The sequence below is a fragment of the Lynx rufus genome, unplaced genomic scaffold, assembly GCF_022079265.1.
Source record: "Lynx rufus isolate CCGP_SWC_20201006 ecotype Redwood Valley unplaced genomic scaffold, mLynRuf1.p SCAF_1, whole genome shotgun sequence".
Taxonomy (NCBI): Eukaryota; Metazoa; Chordata; class Mammalia; order Carnivora; family Felidae; genus Lynx; species Lynx rufus.
The window spans coordinates 94,349,817-94,367,143 of record NW_025814823.1 but is presented as its reverse complement, the minus strand read 5'-3'; the positions used below and the strand labels follow the sequence as shown (position 1 = coordinate 94,367,143).

General features: G+C 39.3%; 1 protein-coding gene across 2 annotated transcripts; it reads left to right on the top strand.

Annotated features, from left to right (window-relative positions):
* Positions 1-18: 18 nt before the first annotated feature.
* On the top strand, positions 19-12,984 carry ATG12 (autophagy related 12). Of its 2 annotated transcripts, XM_047083593.1 has the most exons (4): positions 92-400; positions 4,096-4,232; positions 9,959-10,021; positions 11,308-12,984. In XM_047083593.1, the coding sequence occupies exons 1-4, from the start codon at positions 238-240 to the stop codon at positions 11,365-11,367; spliced, it is 423 nt and encodes a 140-aa protein (XP_046939549.1). In that variant the 5' UTR covers positions 92-237; the 3' UTR covers positions 11,368-12,984. The 2 variants fall into 2 exon arrangements, with proteins under 2 accessions (XP_046939559.1, XP_046939549.1); XM_047083603.1 differs by lacking the exon at positions 4,096-4,232 and having other exon boundaries at positions 19-400.
* Positions 12,985-17,327: the final 4,343 nt, after the last annotated feature.

The window sequence follows — 17,327 nt, the reverse complement described above, 5'->3', positions numbered from 1 at the left end:
CGTGGTTCAGTGACTCCTTCCGGGGGCTGTTGCTGTGAGAAAACCGTAGTTGCGGTATTAAGAGCCAGGGCTCTGCGACAGGTTCCACATAGAGGACCAACCGGCAACTCCAACTAGCCCCGTTGGGTTGGGTCGTCCCCGCCTACTCTGGCGCCTCCGTAGCGACGCCCTCGGCGTAAAGCCCGCCCACTGCACGCGCTGAGCCACCACTTCCGCCCTCGCCTTCCACTGAGCAAGATGGCTGAGGAGCAGGAGTCTGCGCTGCAGCTCCCTCCTTCAAGTACTACTGATGGCGAAGGACCTACGGAGGTCTCCCCAGAAACAGCCACTCCGGAGCCTCCTTCTTCCGCTGCAGTCTCCCCAGGAACAGAGGAACCTGCCGGCGACACCAAGAAAAAAAGTAATTTTGAGAGCAGTTTCTAGGCAGTGGCGGGAGGCTTAGAGTGCGTCCGACTAGGTCCCTGGCGGCCAATAAAGAAGCAAAATTTAGAGGAAGGCTGGTCCCAGGCGTGGCTTTTGACCTGTCAGGAGAGAGGAAGTGTAGTTTTCGGCTTTCGAGACCTTTGAGTCGAGTCCTTCTCTAGAAAGCCATCTCTGGACGCACCTTAGCAGTGTGGTACCGGTTCTTGGCTGCCACGGTACTTACTACACTGCGTTCGACTCTTCCTTTCAGTTGTCCAGACTGCGAGGTCGTTGAAGATGGGAGCCGAGTGGGATCTCGGTGGCTCCAGGCTCTTAGTATGTATGGGACCTAATTATTTGATTAACGACTTATGGTGATAGGGATGGACGGTGCTAGGGATGGTCGGTAGCAAGCCTGGATTAGAATCCACGCCTTCCGGCCGGTTCGCTATTTTTTGTACCAACGGCGCGCGAATTCACTCCTTGTACCAAAAAACTAAAATTTGATCAAGGATAAAGAATGTTCAAAGAAAACCAAAGGCATAAGCATCACCTCCCCCGCCCCCCCCCCTCCAGCCCATTTTGGAACCTTTATAAGCGAGTCATTTCATTGCTTGAACCCTCAACCCTTCATTGCTTGAGAATTGGTTTGTCATTGTAAAATACGGAAAATCCTAACGAAATCACTTGTCCTCGAGCACTGTATGTAGAGTTGCAGATGAAAAAGGACTTAAATCAGCAATTACGATTCGGATCGTTTGACCCTGGGCCTCAGACCGTTTTTCTCACTCCAGAATTTTAAATATGGGTATGGTATGTTTTCTACTTCTGATCTCACAGCCTCTCAATAGAACTTCATTCAGTTGCTGTTGCTTTTGGAGAATTGACTCTCCCAGCACTGTCTCCCTTTTAAGTCAGATCGCCGTTACATTTGTGGAAAACTTGTTCTGTTATTTCCGCATGATACGTTAGCAGAGAAACAGAAACCTAAGATTATTTGTGTAGATTACTGGTAGAATCTTTATTTCTAAAGAATTCCGTGGTTTTTATGGATTCTTGCTATTTTTTTCCTTCATTTTTACTGTAAGCAGGAACAGACTTTTCAAAGGTTCTTTTGTTTTTTGGCTTTAACAGCTTTAGTCAAAAGCTTACTATTTGATCCTGAAGATAGCTGAGTAAAACAGGCGAAAAAATAATGGCTCATAACCCAGATATGGACTCGGGGTTATATGGCACGTTTTCTTTGGTCTACATAGTTGGGTAGGTGGTTTTTGTTTTGTTTTGTTTTGTTTTTCTTTAAACCACCTTTGGAAGATCCTATTTTCATTTTCTGGCTCTTGGAAACATTGGAGTTTGCCTCTGTGATGTAAAACTTAGCTGCTAGCTGTTGAATTTCTACCCTGAAGTTGTCCTTTTTTTGAGGATCTCTTCTGGTGAAAGAAGCTTCAGTATTTCATATGATCCACTTTGTTTTAATCTACAGAAGAATAAAGATTCTTGAAGCTCACCAAGGTTGTTGGTCCTTAGGAACTCATTAGGATGTCCTGGGAGAGCTTTTGAACTTACCAATGTCCTGCTTTCAAAAGATTCTCATTTAATTGATATTAGATACCTGTATTCTTGTAAATGTTCTCCTAGTTGATTCTAATATATAGCTAGGGTTAAGAACTCTAGGCAAATCACATTTAGAATTTTAAAAAAGAAAAAGTTAAGGTATAACTACAATAAGTAACTTTCCCTTCTCTAGCTTCTTGCCCTCCCACTCTTGTTCCTTCAGCAGCATATGTAACTCACAATATTTTCTGCTTCACTTTACTGAAATTCCCAATTACAACTGAGTTATTGGTAGTCCCCACAGAATTAGGGGAGGTGTGGAAGGTGAATCCACCAAAATCTTCTGTTATCTCCGAATTCATCCCTATTTAGGTAACTGAAGCCATAATTTATTATATGGAAAAAGGAAGATAAACTTTATCAGGAAGATAAGTTGTATGTGTTCTGTGTTCTAGGTGCCTTCATTCCAGGGGTAAGCTTGAGAAATTGATTTCAGTGACCTGGTGGAAATCTCCATCCATTTTTAATACCAAAGAATGAGACAAGAAGGATGTAATAGAAGAGAGCTAACTTTAGGGGGCAGCAGTACACTACTTTGCTTCCAGTGTTACTTTTGATTGTAGACGTCTGGGTTTTGTTTGTGTTTTGTTTTTTTGTTGTAAGCAAAGTAACTTTAGGAAAAAGGTTCATAGTCTTTGCATTATTAGCACTGTTGTATTTTGGATTATTGAAACAATTTCTGTATGTGAAATTATCTAGTACTTTCTTTTTAATACTGTTACTTTCCTTTATTAAGTTTATTGTGGAAAAGTTGGTGGTTACAAAAAGCACAAATCAAATCAAATGATCGTCTATAATGTCACTACTGAGAAGTAGCATTTTGGTGCATATTTCACATTTACGTGAATATGTGTGATGGTTTTAATGAAATCAATATCCTATTATACATGCTGTTTTATATTTAGTGCATTTTGATAAGTCATACTGTTAAATATGCTTTTATAATATGTTTCTCAAATGGCTGCTTAAGCCTAAGGTTCAGTAAGTATGAGCTGATATTGGTCTGAGTACTTTACACATATTAACTCATCTAATCCTGCCAACCTTATGAGGTAGATGATGATATCGTTTTACAAATGGAGAAACTGTGGCACAGAGAGATTAAAAACCTTATCCATGGGGCGCCTGAGTGACTCAGTAGATTGAGCGTCTGACTCTTGATCTCAGCTCAGGTAATGATCTCACAGTTTGTGGGTTCAAGCCCTGTGTCAGGCTCTGTGTTGACAGTGTGGTGCCTGCCTTGGATTCTCTCTCTCCCTCTCAGTCTCTGCCCCTTCCCTGTGTGTTCTCTCTCTCTCACCTTCTCTCTCTCAAAATAAATAAATAAATAAAAGCTTATCCAGATATATATACCTAGCAAGTAGCAGAGCCAGGATTTTGAATCCAAGGAGTTGAGAATGTGTATACTTTACTATATTATTTAAATTTTATCAGGGAGTGTAATATCCTTTATTTAGCCAATCTCTTCTAAATATCCTTGCTACATATTTAGGTTTACCAGGTTTTTTTGTTTGTTTCTATAAAAATGAATTCTTCAGCAAAGGTGAAATCCTTCTAAGTGACTCTTTTCACATCTTATATTTTCTTAGATTAGATTCCTAGAAGTGTTGCTGAGTCAAAACATATCTTAAGCACTTTGATTTGTATTACCATAATACTTTCCAGAAAAGGTATACGTACCATTTTGTTTTCCCAACAGTAATAATGTCTACACAGTTACTGTAATTTTACTAGTTTGGTCGATGAAAAAGGCCATGACATTATCATAAAGATTTTTTCATATCTTTATTGACCAAATATTTACATTTATTCTCTTTGGAATTGCCCGTCATGTCCAAATACATTTTAAAGGTCAGTTTCATGGGGAAACCTTTGTGGGACTGTAGAATCACGGGAAAGAATCCACAAAAGTATGATGAAAAAGAATATCGCCTAACATTTCTGTATCTTGGACATCCCTCCAGTATCATAAATACACAAACGTGTGTAGATTAAAGGTTTAAGTTTTCTGAAGTCTTTTATATCACATTCTCTTTGGATGCTCAGTATAATTGCCAGTATTTTTTTTTTCTTTGACAGTTGATGTCCTCTTGAAGGCTGTGGGAGACACCCCTATAATGAAAACAAAGAAGTGGGCTGTAGAGCGAACCCGAACCATTCAAGGACTCATTGACTTCATCAAAAAATTCCTTAAGCTTGTGGCCTCTGAACAGTTGGTATGAAAGCAACAGTGATCATTTGCCTACACAAATTCACATTAGTTCCTAGGCAACCACAAATAATTGTTGTATACTGAGATGTTGGTGGAATTTCTGTACTTTATTAAATTCTCTGGGGAACCCCAAAATGAAATGAATTTTAGATTTGCTTTTACATTGTGAACCACTTTTGTACCTACTATATTGGTGGTTTTTCTCAGTCACTGAATGCCCATGCAGAAAGATCTCTCATAGAACATTAGTACAGAAAAATTCTGGGTTTGTTTTTTTTTAATTTATTTTGTTATCAATGTTCCTTTCTTCCCAGTATTCTTGAGCTAAGCAATATATTTTTGCCACATATCATCGAAGAACTAAGATACCTATTTCATAATACAGTACTTTGTGGTAGCATTTGTAAGGATTAATATTTTAAATGCCACTGGTTTTTAACTTAGTATTTGACTACAGAAATTTAAATGTCTCCAGGCATCTGGTATTTTTTTGTCACATAGTAGTATATAAGATCCCTTTATCTGCATATCACAATCTTAGTATTAATACAGATAGTGTATGAGTGGATAGGTAATTGAAGAATCACTAAGTATTTTTAAAAAAAATTTTTTTTTTCAACGTTTATTTATTTTTGGGACAGAGAGAGACAGAGCATGAACGGGGGAGGGGCAGAGAGAGAGGGAGACACAGAATCGGAAACAGGCTCCAGGCTCTGAGCCATCAGCCCAGAGCCCGACGCGGGGCTCGAACTCACGGACCGCGAGATCGTGACCTGGCTGAAGTCGGACGCTCAACCGACTGCGCCACCCAGGCGCCCCTCACTAAGTATTTTTAAAATACAAATTAAGAGTTTGTATGTATTAGTGTTGGGGAGGGATAGAGTTGCTTGTAAACTTAGGAGTGAGAATGTATAAGATGATTGAATTAATTTATTAAAGTGGAATGTGTTGGAATGTATTTCTGCCATTAAAGAGGAAGAAACAGATCTAAGAGTTTGGCTAGAAGTGGCTCTCATGAAAGGTTTATAGGCACAAAAGTAAGTGCAAGGTAGGTCAATCACTAGAAGTTATTTGAGACAGGAATAGCATAAAACCAAGGATTCTTCCAGAGGAAGTTGCCTTTGTGACCAATGAGAGTGCGTAAAGCATCTGTTTTATAAGAATGCCATATAGAATTTAATTAAATAAGTGCCAGAGGTGGGCACAAGATTATAGTGTCATCCACATGCATATGGTAGCAGAGGACCTTGCCTAGACTCCAAGTCTAAATGGAAAAATTAGGGGAATGAGGACCTAATACTTAAAAGAAATGAGCAGAGGCTGTCTCTACTAAGGGTGCAGCCTGAAGGGATGGTGAAATAGGGACCCAGAGGAGTACCAAATAAGGCATTACTATTAGAAATTAATGAATACAAAATGAAATGATGCTGTGTTCTATGTTAATGTTAGACTCTTGACTCTTTGTATTGCCTATATCCAGTAATCTGAAAGGACCTGATAGATATCAGTATGTATTAGGTTGAACCACATAAAATTGTCATCAGTCAACCACTGTAACATGTAAAAATAGCAGTTTCGTATGGTTCAACTTTAAACCTTTGTAGTGAATCTGATTAGTTCTTCCCATTTCAGCAGTAGGAAAAAAAAAGTAGAATCATTTTGTCACTTTCCTCAATTAAAGTAGAACTCACATCTGACTTTCATCCGGGTGTACCCCACATTATTTTAAGTAAAATGGATGTTATTTTAAGCAAAGTGGTGTCAGAGGTGTCATCAAGTTTCCAAATTCCCACAAAAACAGAGTCGATTAGATACCAAAACCAAAAAACGTTGATCAGTATTTATAACAAAATTGGATGACCGGCACCTGGGTGGCTTAGTCGGTTAAGCTTCCAACTTCAGCTCAGGTCTGTGCCTCCCTGACTCATGTTCTGCCTGCCTCTCTCTCTCTCAAAAATAAATAAACAGTAAAAAAAAAAAAAAAAAAAAAAAAAAAGGGGACGCTTAGGTGGCTTAGTTGGTTGAGCGTCTGACTTGGGCTCACGTCTTGATCTCACGGTTCGTGAGTTCGAACCCCATGTCAGGCTCCGTGCTGACAGCTCAGAGCCTGGACCCTGCTTTGGATTCTGTGTCTCCCTCTCTTTCTGCCCCTCCCCCATTCTTTCTCGCTCTCTCAAAAATAAATAAAAACATTTTTAAAAATTAAAAGAAAAAACTGGATGACAGAGTATCCTCATGAACCCTAAAATGCATGGTATCAGCAAATATGCCGAGAGAAGCATGGAAGCAACAGATTGGTAACAGATTGGTATCTGACAGCACTGGGAAAAGGAGAACCTGAAAATAGCCAACAAGTATTCCCTGGAAAGTGGAGCAGGTCAGTTTAAGAATGGTAGCTGAACCTGAGAGGGTCCTCTCCAGTAGCAGGTGATTACATATGTATCAGTGCTAAGGAGGACTGAAGAGGCTGGAACAGTCTAGCTCCAAAGAACTGTCAAAACAGACTCAGTGGGGCTCCTCTACTGAGGAAGAGCTTCTGGAAGTGAAACAAAATTGAGCAGCATAACAACCTGAGAGAAGAGAGAAAGACCAAAGTGGAGAGGAACAGTGGAAAGCTCAAAGTTGAAGAAAACAAATTATGTATAAAATAAGCAATAGAGAAGTACAAAGCTCAAGTCCCATACAATGTTACAAGAAAATAATGACATTCCTGAAGACAAAGTCATGCCAGAAAGATGTGCCTGTGATAGAAGTCAATAACTAACTTAATTCAAAACGAGCTAAAAGACATTAAGAAAACCATAATCAGCATCAGTAAAACTCAAGTGAAGTGACAGAGCTAAGGAAAAGATTTATAAATAAAAGTTATTTCAGAAATGGAGATTTAAGTAGAAACATAAAAGCAAATAACAGATAATGCTTTAGGAAAAGTAGAAAGCAAAAACCAATTTTTTAAACAAAGAAAAAAATGGAAGGTAGAAAAGATTTCAGAAAAGGTGGCAAGGGCGTCTAGGTGGTTCAGTCGGTTGAGGGTCTCGTTCATGAGTTCGAGCCCCGCATCAGGCTCTGTGCTGACAGCTCAAAGCCTGGGGCCTGCTTCAGATTTTGTGTCTCCCTCTCTCCCCCTCCCCTACTTGCGCGCGCGCTCTCTCTCTCTCTCTCTCTCTCTCTCTCTCAAACATAAAAAAAATTAAATAAGAAAACATGGCAAATGGTGAGTATGAGCAAAGGAGAGTGAACATATGGTTAACAGGGGTCCCTGAGAAAGCAAAGCAAAGGAACAAAACAAATAATTTAAAACTATAAATCAACAATAATTTGAAACCATAAGTTTTTTTATTAATGTTTTTACTTATTTTTGAGAGAGAGAGCACGAGCAGGGTAGGGACAGAGAGAGAGGGAGAAACAGAATCCAAAGCAGCCTTCAGGCTTGAACTGTTGACACAGAGCCTGACACTGGGCCTGAACCCATGAGACCATGACCTGAGCCGAAGTCGGACACTTAATTGAGTGAGCCACCCAGGTGCCCCAATGAAAATGTCTTAAAAAGATTTGAAACTACATAGTGAAAAAGTGCCTGAGAATATCAACAAAGAATAACAAGTACCCAAGAAACATTCTGGTAAGATTGTACTACACTTGAAACTAAAAGAAAAAACTCCTTTGCACATACAGGGGTGAAAAAGAGGACATGACTTTGAAAGAAAATTAGTTTATCATCAAGCTTTGACAGCAAAGTTACAAAGAAAGAAAATGTGAGATAAGGATTTTATATGCAACAAAACTGACTTTTAATAGGCACAAACTATTAGCAATGTGCAAGAATTTGGAATTGTCCCCATTAACCCTTCCTGCGGAAGCTACTAGAACAAAAAACTTCATAACAATGAAAGACTAGTGATTTAAAAACAAAATTTTTAATCTTCCCAGGGCGTCTGGCCAGCTTAGTCAGTTGAGCATCTGATTGTTGGTTTCAGCTCAGGTCATGACCCCAGGCCCTGCATCCCACTCTGTGCTGGGTATGGAGCCTGCTTGGGATTCTCTCTCTCTGTCCCTCTGCCCCCCTCCTCTGTGTGCTCACGTGCTCTCTCTCTCTCTCTCAAATAAAATAAATATAATCTTAAATGTTTCTTGAAAAAAAATTTATCTTCTGAAGATGTAGCATTTAACAAAAGATTGCATTTTAAGTTTTTTTTTTTTTTAATGTTTATTTATTTTTGAGAGAGAGACAGAGACAGAGTGCAAGCAGGGGAGGAGCAGAGAGAGGGAGACACAGAAACCAAAGCAGGGTCCAGGCTCCAAGCTGTGAGCACGGAGCCTGATGCAGAGCTCGAACTCATGAACTGCAAGATCATGACCGGAGCCAAAGTCGGATGCTTAACCAAACCTGAGCCACCCAGGTGCTCCCAAAAGATTGCATTTTTCACATTTTACTTCTGTGGAATTTTTTTTAAGTTTATTTATTTTGAGAGAGTGCACAAGCCAGGGTTAGGGGTAGAGAGAGAAGGAGAGAGAGAGAATCCCAAGCAGGCTGTGTGCTGTCAGCACAGTATATGTATGTGTATGTGTATATGTATATGTATATGTATATGTATATGTACCAGGCACTGATAGGTGATGTGTCTTATCTCATTTTATCTTTTCCAACAGTCCCATGAAGCACAAGTACTGTTATTTTCCACATTTGCAGATAAAGAAACAGGGTGAGAAAGGTTATTTGTATTTGGAGCCAAGATTCAAACCTAGATCCATCTCTGTAGAGCCTCTGTTCTTAGTTACCACACTGCATTGCCTAAGGGAGAAATGGAAGGAACATTTATTCTTGCTATAGCTGGTGATCCACGTAGGATCTGATGTTTGGTTGTCTTTTTTTTTTTTCCAGTTAAGACTATGCTAAGCCCAGGAAATTTTAGTCTTCAAGTTTGATTACAAAGGAAAATTGAATATGTTACCTGCAAATAATGTTGTTTGTTTTCTAAAAAGAAAATTATCAAAACCCACTTTGACACCAAGGCCTTTTGTTTCAGTTATCTTCAGAAATGTTTTAAGTACTAGAAATGTTTTAGTAAGAACAGACCACTGAAGCATTGAACAGTGAATCCTTTAAAGAACAGGCTGTAAGGATACTAGGTTTCAGTTACGTTACTTTTTTTTAATCTCATATGGCTGGAAGTGTGACTTAACAGTAGTGGTACTCCACTGATGTTCAGTACTTTTGAGAGTCTTCAAAGGTGATAAAGGTAAAAAAAAAAAAATGTTTTTAAGTCCAAACATGTGTGACATTTATACTCCCATCCCAAAATGCACAAAGTAGCTCAAATACTAGATTTCTTGATTTGGGGCTGTATCTGTGTGGAATTTCCTTAGGAGAAAGCCTGTCTTTAATTATTAGAGTAAATGGGAAAATTTATATTTCCCGCAATTCCTTGAATAAACCTTCAAATGCTATTTGTAAAGACAGTATTTAAAAGTTTCTCAGTTATAAAAAGTTGGGAGCCACTGTTGTAGGACCAGAAATTTTGTTATGTGTGTTCACCCAGAGGAAAGAGGTGATTGATCTTTATAAAGCTTTCATTGGGTTGACTAACTTATTAGTATTAGAAGGAGTTTAGGGAAGCTTTTTTCACTTGTGAAGACACCTTGAAATAGCTGATTGATTGGAGCACAGAAAAGTATAGATTAATCAGGATATCACTAAACATGAGTCACCTTTTTTCTTCTCTCTTGCAGTTTATTTATGTGAATCAGTCCTTTGCTCCCTCCCCAGACCAGGAGGTTGGAACCCTCTATGAGGTAAAACATCAGTGCTTTGTTTTCTTTCTTTCTTTTTTCTTTCATAATTTTTTAATCCTTTTTTTACAGCATGGCATATATATTTTTTAATTTTTTGCATGTCTTTATTTTTGAGAGAGAGAGACAGAGTACTAGCAAGGGAGGGGCAGAGAGAGAGGGAGACACAGACTCTGAAGCAGACTCCAGGCTCTGAGCTGTCAGCACAGAGCCCGACGTGGGGCTTGAACTCATGAACTGCGAGATCATGACCTGAGCCGAAGTCAGAGGTTTAACCGACTGAGCCACCCAGGCACCCCTTAATTTTTTTTTTAATGTTTATTTATTTTTGAGACAGACAGAGCATGAACGGGGGAGGGTCAGAGAGAGGAAGACACAGAATCCTAAACAGGCTCCAGGCTCCGAGCTGTCAGCACAGAGCCCGACGCGGGGCTCGAACTCACGGACCGCGAGATCACGACCTGAGCCGAAGTCGGACGCTTAACTGACTGAGCCACCCAGGCGCCCCTAATAATTTTTTTTAAGTTTGTTTATTTTTAAGAGGGAGCATACGTGGGCCTGTGCACTTGTGCACGGGGACAGGGGCAAAGAGCGAGGGGGACAGAGGATCTGAAGCAGGCTCTGCACTGACAGCACGGAGCCTGAGAACTCAGCACTGTGAGATCATGACCTGAGCTGAAGGTGGATACCTAACCGACTGGGCCTACCAGGCGCCCAGTGCTTTGTTTTCTTGATGGAGTCTGCACATCTGTATATATTATGTGATCATTAACTGACAACATTTGAAGAGATGATAGGCCATTCTTAGTCGGCGTGAAAGGAGATTACTTTCTTGTCATATCTAACACTTTGAACATAGTTGGATCTCAAATTATAGTGATCGGGGAATTAGGAAACGCATAATACAAACAGAAGATGACTGTGAAGTACAGTAAATCCAGATCTGCCTCCCGAGACACTGAAAAGGAAGACAACCCAAGAATGACTTTCTTATCCCGCATTCTTACGGGGGTTACTGGTCCTAATCACTCAAGTGTGCATACCTTATAGTCAGAGATGGGACAAGGTACTATGCAAGCCCAGCCATGCCTAAAATACTAGGTTTTATTAAATATTTATGATTACTGATATGTGTGTGAGAGTAACCTGGACCTGTGGAAAGAAATAGTCTTATAGATAACTTACGTATATGAGGAGATTTATAATACATGTAACTTTTTTCTTAGTTTTATCCAGGAATATCAAAAATTGAGTTTAATTTACTGCCTTTTTTTCTTTTTTTTTTGTAGTGTTTTGGCAGTGATGGTAAACTGGTCCTACATTACTGCAAATCTCAGGCCTGGGGATGAAGTACAGAGAAAAAGATCTTGCTACCCAAATGAATCTTCACAAAGGAAACAGCCTTGGAAAAAGTTTTGATACTTGTGACAAGAGACTTGTGTATGTGATCTAGTTAGCATGTATCTACCATGACTTCTGTTTATGCCTAAGGAAATCCATAGAGTAGATCGGCTCACAAAAATGTGATTTGTATTAATACACAAATCATCATAGAAGATTGACTTTAGAGTATACCCATTACTACAGCTCTTGCTCCAAATCTGCCTCCAGTGTGTTGAAAAGGAGACTAAGACTGTAGAAAGCTTCTTCGTTACCAGTTCTCAGTGACTGAAATTGTTTACTTGTCGAATGAACACTCTGCTGATTTTTTCCACTGTAAAAGGCAGTTTACTAAGGGATTCTTTTTGTGTGCATTCAGGGAAGTTCAGTTTGAGGTATGGGTTATGCCTTTTCTCATGTGCATTTAGACCTACGGTGTTAAGAAGTAGGAACAGAGACTGGCTGGCTTTATATCTCACATGGTCCAGTAGGTGGCAGCCTAGCTGGCAGAAAGATTTCAGCAGTTTGGTTTTGCATTTTTTCCTGATGATAATGGAGGGAAAAAGTGTCTCCTGCTACTTTGTAGCAAACATCTAGCCAAGAGAGCAGGCATGTTGACACACTGGAAGGCTGCTTTAGAGAATGTGCGTGGTTTACAATTATTTTAGTGGGAAACGGAAGGAATTTTACAAATTCTGGACAACTGAGTCATACAGCACTTCAGTCCTATCATTTAAGGAGTGTGAGTCCTAATGGTGGTGTCATTTTGTGTCTTATTTTTACAATGTCAAAAGCATTTAATGAGTAAAGCCAGGAACATCTTTGAGTTTTTTATAATCCATTTTCTACCCTGAAAATGCTCAAAGAATAATGGATAGCCTTAGGTTTTTTGTGTATTTCATTCTATGACTAAAAGTACCATTTTTCCTGATGCCGTAAGACTGGTAATTCTTACAGGTGAGATTCTGTATTTTATCATTCTGTACTATAATGGTAATGCAGCATTTCAAAAAAGCATTCCAATAAATGGATTGGAATGTTCAAATAGGAGCTAATACATGGATGAGAATTCTGAGTGTTTATTTTCAAAAGTAATTATGATTTTGTCAAAAGACTTTGAACTACACTTCTGTCCCTTAAATCCCACAATGTACTTTATGGTTAATGATCTGCCATATGTTAGCATCAGGGTATGCTAAGGAACAATTCAGTTTACAGTGATGCAATCACTCTTCGGTACTCATTTTTCTGCCCAAGAATGAATTCTTAAGTCTCCGTATACTGATGTCCCTGTGTACTAAATTAATATAGCTAGGAGTTAGCTCTGGAATAATACAGGGTGAATTATGCAAATTTATCTTGTAAGACTGGGGAAGAAATTTATATATATGTTGAAAGCTGGGAAGGGTATTATTTTTGAGTCAAATAAGTTGGATATGGAAAAGATCTATTCTCTAGCTTTATCCACTTACAGTTACTGAAGGGTGTGGATATATTTATTTATATGCGTGTATGTAGCAAAAATGTGTTTAAATTACATTAAATTTGCCATTGAGGTTTTGGATAGAATATTTACTACCTCAGCATTGAAGACTGCTTGAGTTTGACTTTGTGACATCAACTTAATTATTCTTTTTTGATCTAAATAACAATTAAATCTAAGGTTAGCTAAATATACATACCTTATTTGTTTTCATCCCTAATAACCTTGAAAGTATATGGGGCTTTACGTATTTTTCAAACCATATTTACATTATTATCTCTTAAATCCTTGCCCAAAGGATTTAGTCATTCTGTGCTAACTTTGCAACAGTTAACTTTTAAGCCTGGATCTCATAAGTTATTGAGTGGCTAGAAACTAAAACACACTTCACAAGTATTTTTACAATTATCTGGTTTAAACTGCCTTAATTGTAACTGAGTCTGGGGCGGGGAGCACCAAACCTTCCAGTTGTACTTTAAGTTTTGCATCTTTATGAGAAAATCAATGTCGGTAACTTCATGCCTTACCTTGCTGTGCGAAGATGACCCACAGCACACACAACATATATGGTAATGGAATATTGTGCTTCCGTCTTTGGAGGTCCCAGTGCCAAGGATTTCATAATGAGCCCCCCCACATTTAGGATATAAGGTATGCTGAGAATTTTATCTGTAGTCAAAATAAGATTTGCTACATCGTGGAATCTATGATTTTGTAGAAGTTTTAACCCTCAAGGGACCTTAAACATCTACTACTCTAATCAGATTAGAAAACCAAGTGCAAACTGCTCCTTAGATTGTATGACGCTAGTCAGCTGGATTAATTTGTGCTCAACCCAGAGCCCAAGGGGTCTCGGTGTTGAAGGACTATGGAGATGAAAATCCCCTTTCCTGCACCTTCTTCATTTTCCAAAGATCATAATACAATGGGTAAGCATCTGGCAGTAGGGAACTCAATTACAGACCTCATGGTGGAAGAAAAGTATTCAAAATAGTTCAGCAGGTGTCTTGCTCTTTCCCTACATTATCCAACCCACACTGGACTACTCACTGTTTCCTGAACAGGCCTTGTGCTTTGTTTCCTACATCTACTTATGCATTCCACTTCTAGAAGTATACTGACACCTTCCCCTCTGAAAATCCTACCTCTCTGCCTAATTCAGATTTTAACTTTTCCTCAAAGCCTGTCTAAATCATTCAGGATACTCTCCCTCATAAGAACACTCACAGCGAACTCCCACTCTTTCAGCACTTACTGTATGCTATATTATAAGCACCTTTCAACTTATAAGCTATATTATAACACCTTTCATGATTGTCATGTCTCTGAAAACAGGGATGCTTTTTGGTGTTTTATTTGGTCTCCATGCATAATATTCAGTATGTTTCCTTATACATATATAATCAGTAATTGATTATACAATAGAACTTTGGATTGCGAGTCACTTGTTCTGCGAGTGTTCCGCAAGACAGGCAGACGTCTCTAATAAATTTTAACTTGATAAATGAGTGATGTCTTGCGATACGTAGTACACAACGCCAAATGTCACATGATCACAACTGAGCCAATGGTTCTTGAAATTCGCTTTGATAGACAAGTGGTTAGGATTATAAGCATGTTTCTGGAACAAATTATGCTTGCAAACCAAGGTTTTACTGTATATTGAATGAATGAATTTTTTTGAGAGAGGGAGAGAGAGCCCGTGCATGCACACAAGTGGGGGAGTGGCAGGGGGAGAGAGAATCTTAAGCAGGCTCTATGGACAGCCCAGCGCAGAGCCTAATGCAGGGCTCTATCCCACAAAACCTGATATCATGACCTGAGTCAAAATCGAGAATCGGGCACTTAACTGACTGAGCCACCCAAGTGGCCTGAGTGAACGAACTTTTTAAATGTGGCTTTAAAATATTCAATTTAGCAAAACAACATTAAAGGAAATATATTTTACATTTTTGTATGGGGGGAGGTAAAGGAAATTATTTGCAACGTGTAGGGTTTTAATACTCAGTATGCATAAAGAACTGATTTCAATTGATGAGAATAAAAGAACCACCTGGAAAATGGGCAAAAAAACCTTAAAATGCAATTAAAAAGAAAGAATACAACGTGGAGGAGTGGATGAAATAGATGATGGGGATTAAGGAGGACACTTGTGATAAGCATCCAGTGATGTATGGAAGAGTTGAATCACTATGTTGTACACCTGAAACTAATATTACACTGTATGTTAACTATACTGGAGTTAAAATTTTTCAAACATTAAAAATATAGATGCTTAAGTGCAAAACTCCATTTTGCAAATAAAAACTATGAGATGCCACTTGTCACCTATCATAGTGGCCATCACAGAAAGCACTGTAGTTGTCAGTACTGGCAAAGTTGTGGGGAAATAAATCCTGTCCTATTCTTGGTGCACGGAATATGAATGGACACTACATTTTCAAGGGGCAGTTAAGCAAAACCTATCAAAAGCCTAGCCTAAACTCTTATTTGTACCTTCCCTTGGTTCATTCACATACCAAGTGCCTATTAAGCCCTCAGCTCTAGAGTAAGACAGGATCTATATTCTCAGCACTTTTGTTCTAATTAGGCAGGTTTTTAGATGGAAACTGAAATCTTGAAAATTTTTACACTGAATTTTTAGAAATGATGGAAAGCAAAAAGAATTTATACCAGATACTAGATTTACCTCTGTTTTCTTTCATAATAATGAAAAGTAAACCATGTATGTTTATGAGTGGGTAAAATCTCAGGTTATAAATCCACAGTTCCTTCTGTGTCCTCCTAGCAGATACACTGGAAGCTTAAGTTGATCACCTGTTGTGGTTGCCACAAAGAAGGCCCTATTCATTTTGACAATGCTCAGTTCCTTAGAAACCTGTCTTCTGTGGTCCTCCCTGCCTCCTCCAACCGTTTGTTCCCAGTTTTAGTATCTAGATCTCTGAAGATTATCTTTTTCCACATCCCCATCCCCAGTCCTCCTAAATCTTCTCTTAGTCAATAGCACATCTATTCCTTCCAGTGAGACTCATTCTCGATCCCTCTTGAACAACCCACTTCCAAATCTCTGCAAATCCTGACAGCTTTACCTTCAAAATGTGTCATTGGTGCAACCATTTCTCCTCTTCTGCCCCTGCTCTGGCCACAGCCCACAGTTCTCTCTCACTCCCATTGCTGGTAATAGCCAGCTAATTGGCTTCCCTTGATTTGCTTGCTCTCTGGCCAAAATCCCTGAATGGCTTCCATTGTTCTCCCTACTTCCACACCCTGCCACCCACATCCATGTTCTTCAAACACTTAGTGTTTCCTCCCAGGGCTTGTGCACTTAACTGTTTCCTCTACCTGGAAACTTCCCCCAGACACCTGCAGTTTGACTTCCTTCAGTCCCGGCTGACATACCACTTCATCAAGAAGTGTTCCCCTAAACTCCCCTAAAATGACAATTCTTCAGCACATCCCACCCCGCTTCTGCCTTATTTTTCTCCATTATATATCTGTGTACATTATGTATCCATTTCTCCCTATATACTATATTTGTTGGCAGTGTCTACCTCCCCCCCTCCCAACCTTATTAGAGCATAAGCCCTAAAAGGGCAAAGACTTAGTTTTGTGAAGAGTGCCTGGTATATAGCACATGCTTTTAAAAATGTGTTCAATGGATGGATAGACCATTATTTCCAGACCTGTAGTAATTCATATTCCTTTCTCTGGATATCTACCCTATGTCAATGTCTGAAAATGTGATAATCCTTGCCCTTCGCGATGCAAAGTGCAGTGAACCTACATTCCTGGACCTGGGTATTCTACTTATGTTAACAGAGCCTGTAATGGCAATCACTTTCTCCTCCTTCCCCTCCTCCTCCTTTCCTCCTCCTCCCCCTCTTCCTCTTTTTTCCTTCTCCTTCTTTCCTCCTCCTCCACCCCCTTGAAGAATTCAGGTGTCCTTTGCAAAGAATCCAAAAATACTTGAAAGAAACAAGTCTCTTGGATTTGAATTCACTACCCCAGGATCCCTAAAGAAAAACTAGCAATTCAATTGCCCTAGCCAATTACCTATGCTTTTCCTAACTTTGCCATTCCTCCATACACAATGCAATGTGTGCTGGGCAGTGAGGGGGATATGAAAATAAAACGTAAACAGAGTCTGTCCTAAAGGTTCTCCCTGTTAAGATGATGCACATAGCAACTGGGATACATGCTCTGACGTAGTTAAGTGCCTTAAAAAAGATACTGATTATTGTACCAGTTCAGGGAGAAATACTACAGCTTATTTGAACGAAGGCATTTGAGCTAAGTCCTTAAGATTTGGACATAGAAACAGCCTTCTAGAATCTAGTCAAAAGGAAAAGCTAAAGCAAAAGAATGGATTGGGTAAGCACCAGAAATAGTCACTAATCCCATTTCACTGGAAGATATATGGGGGGGGGGGAAGAATGGCAAAAGGTG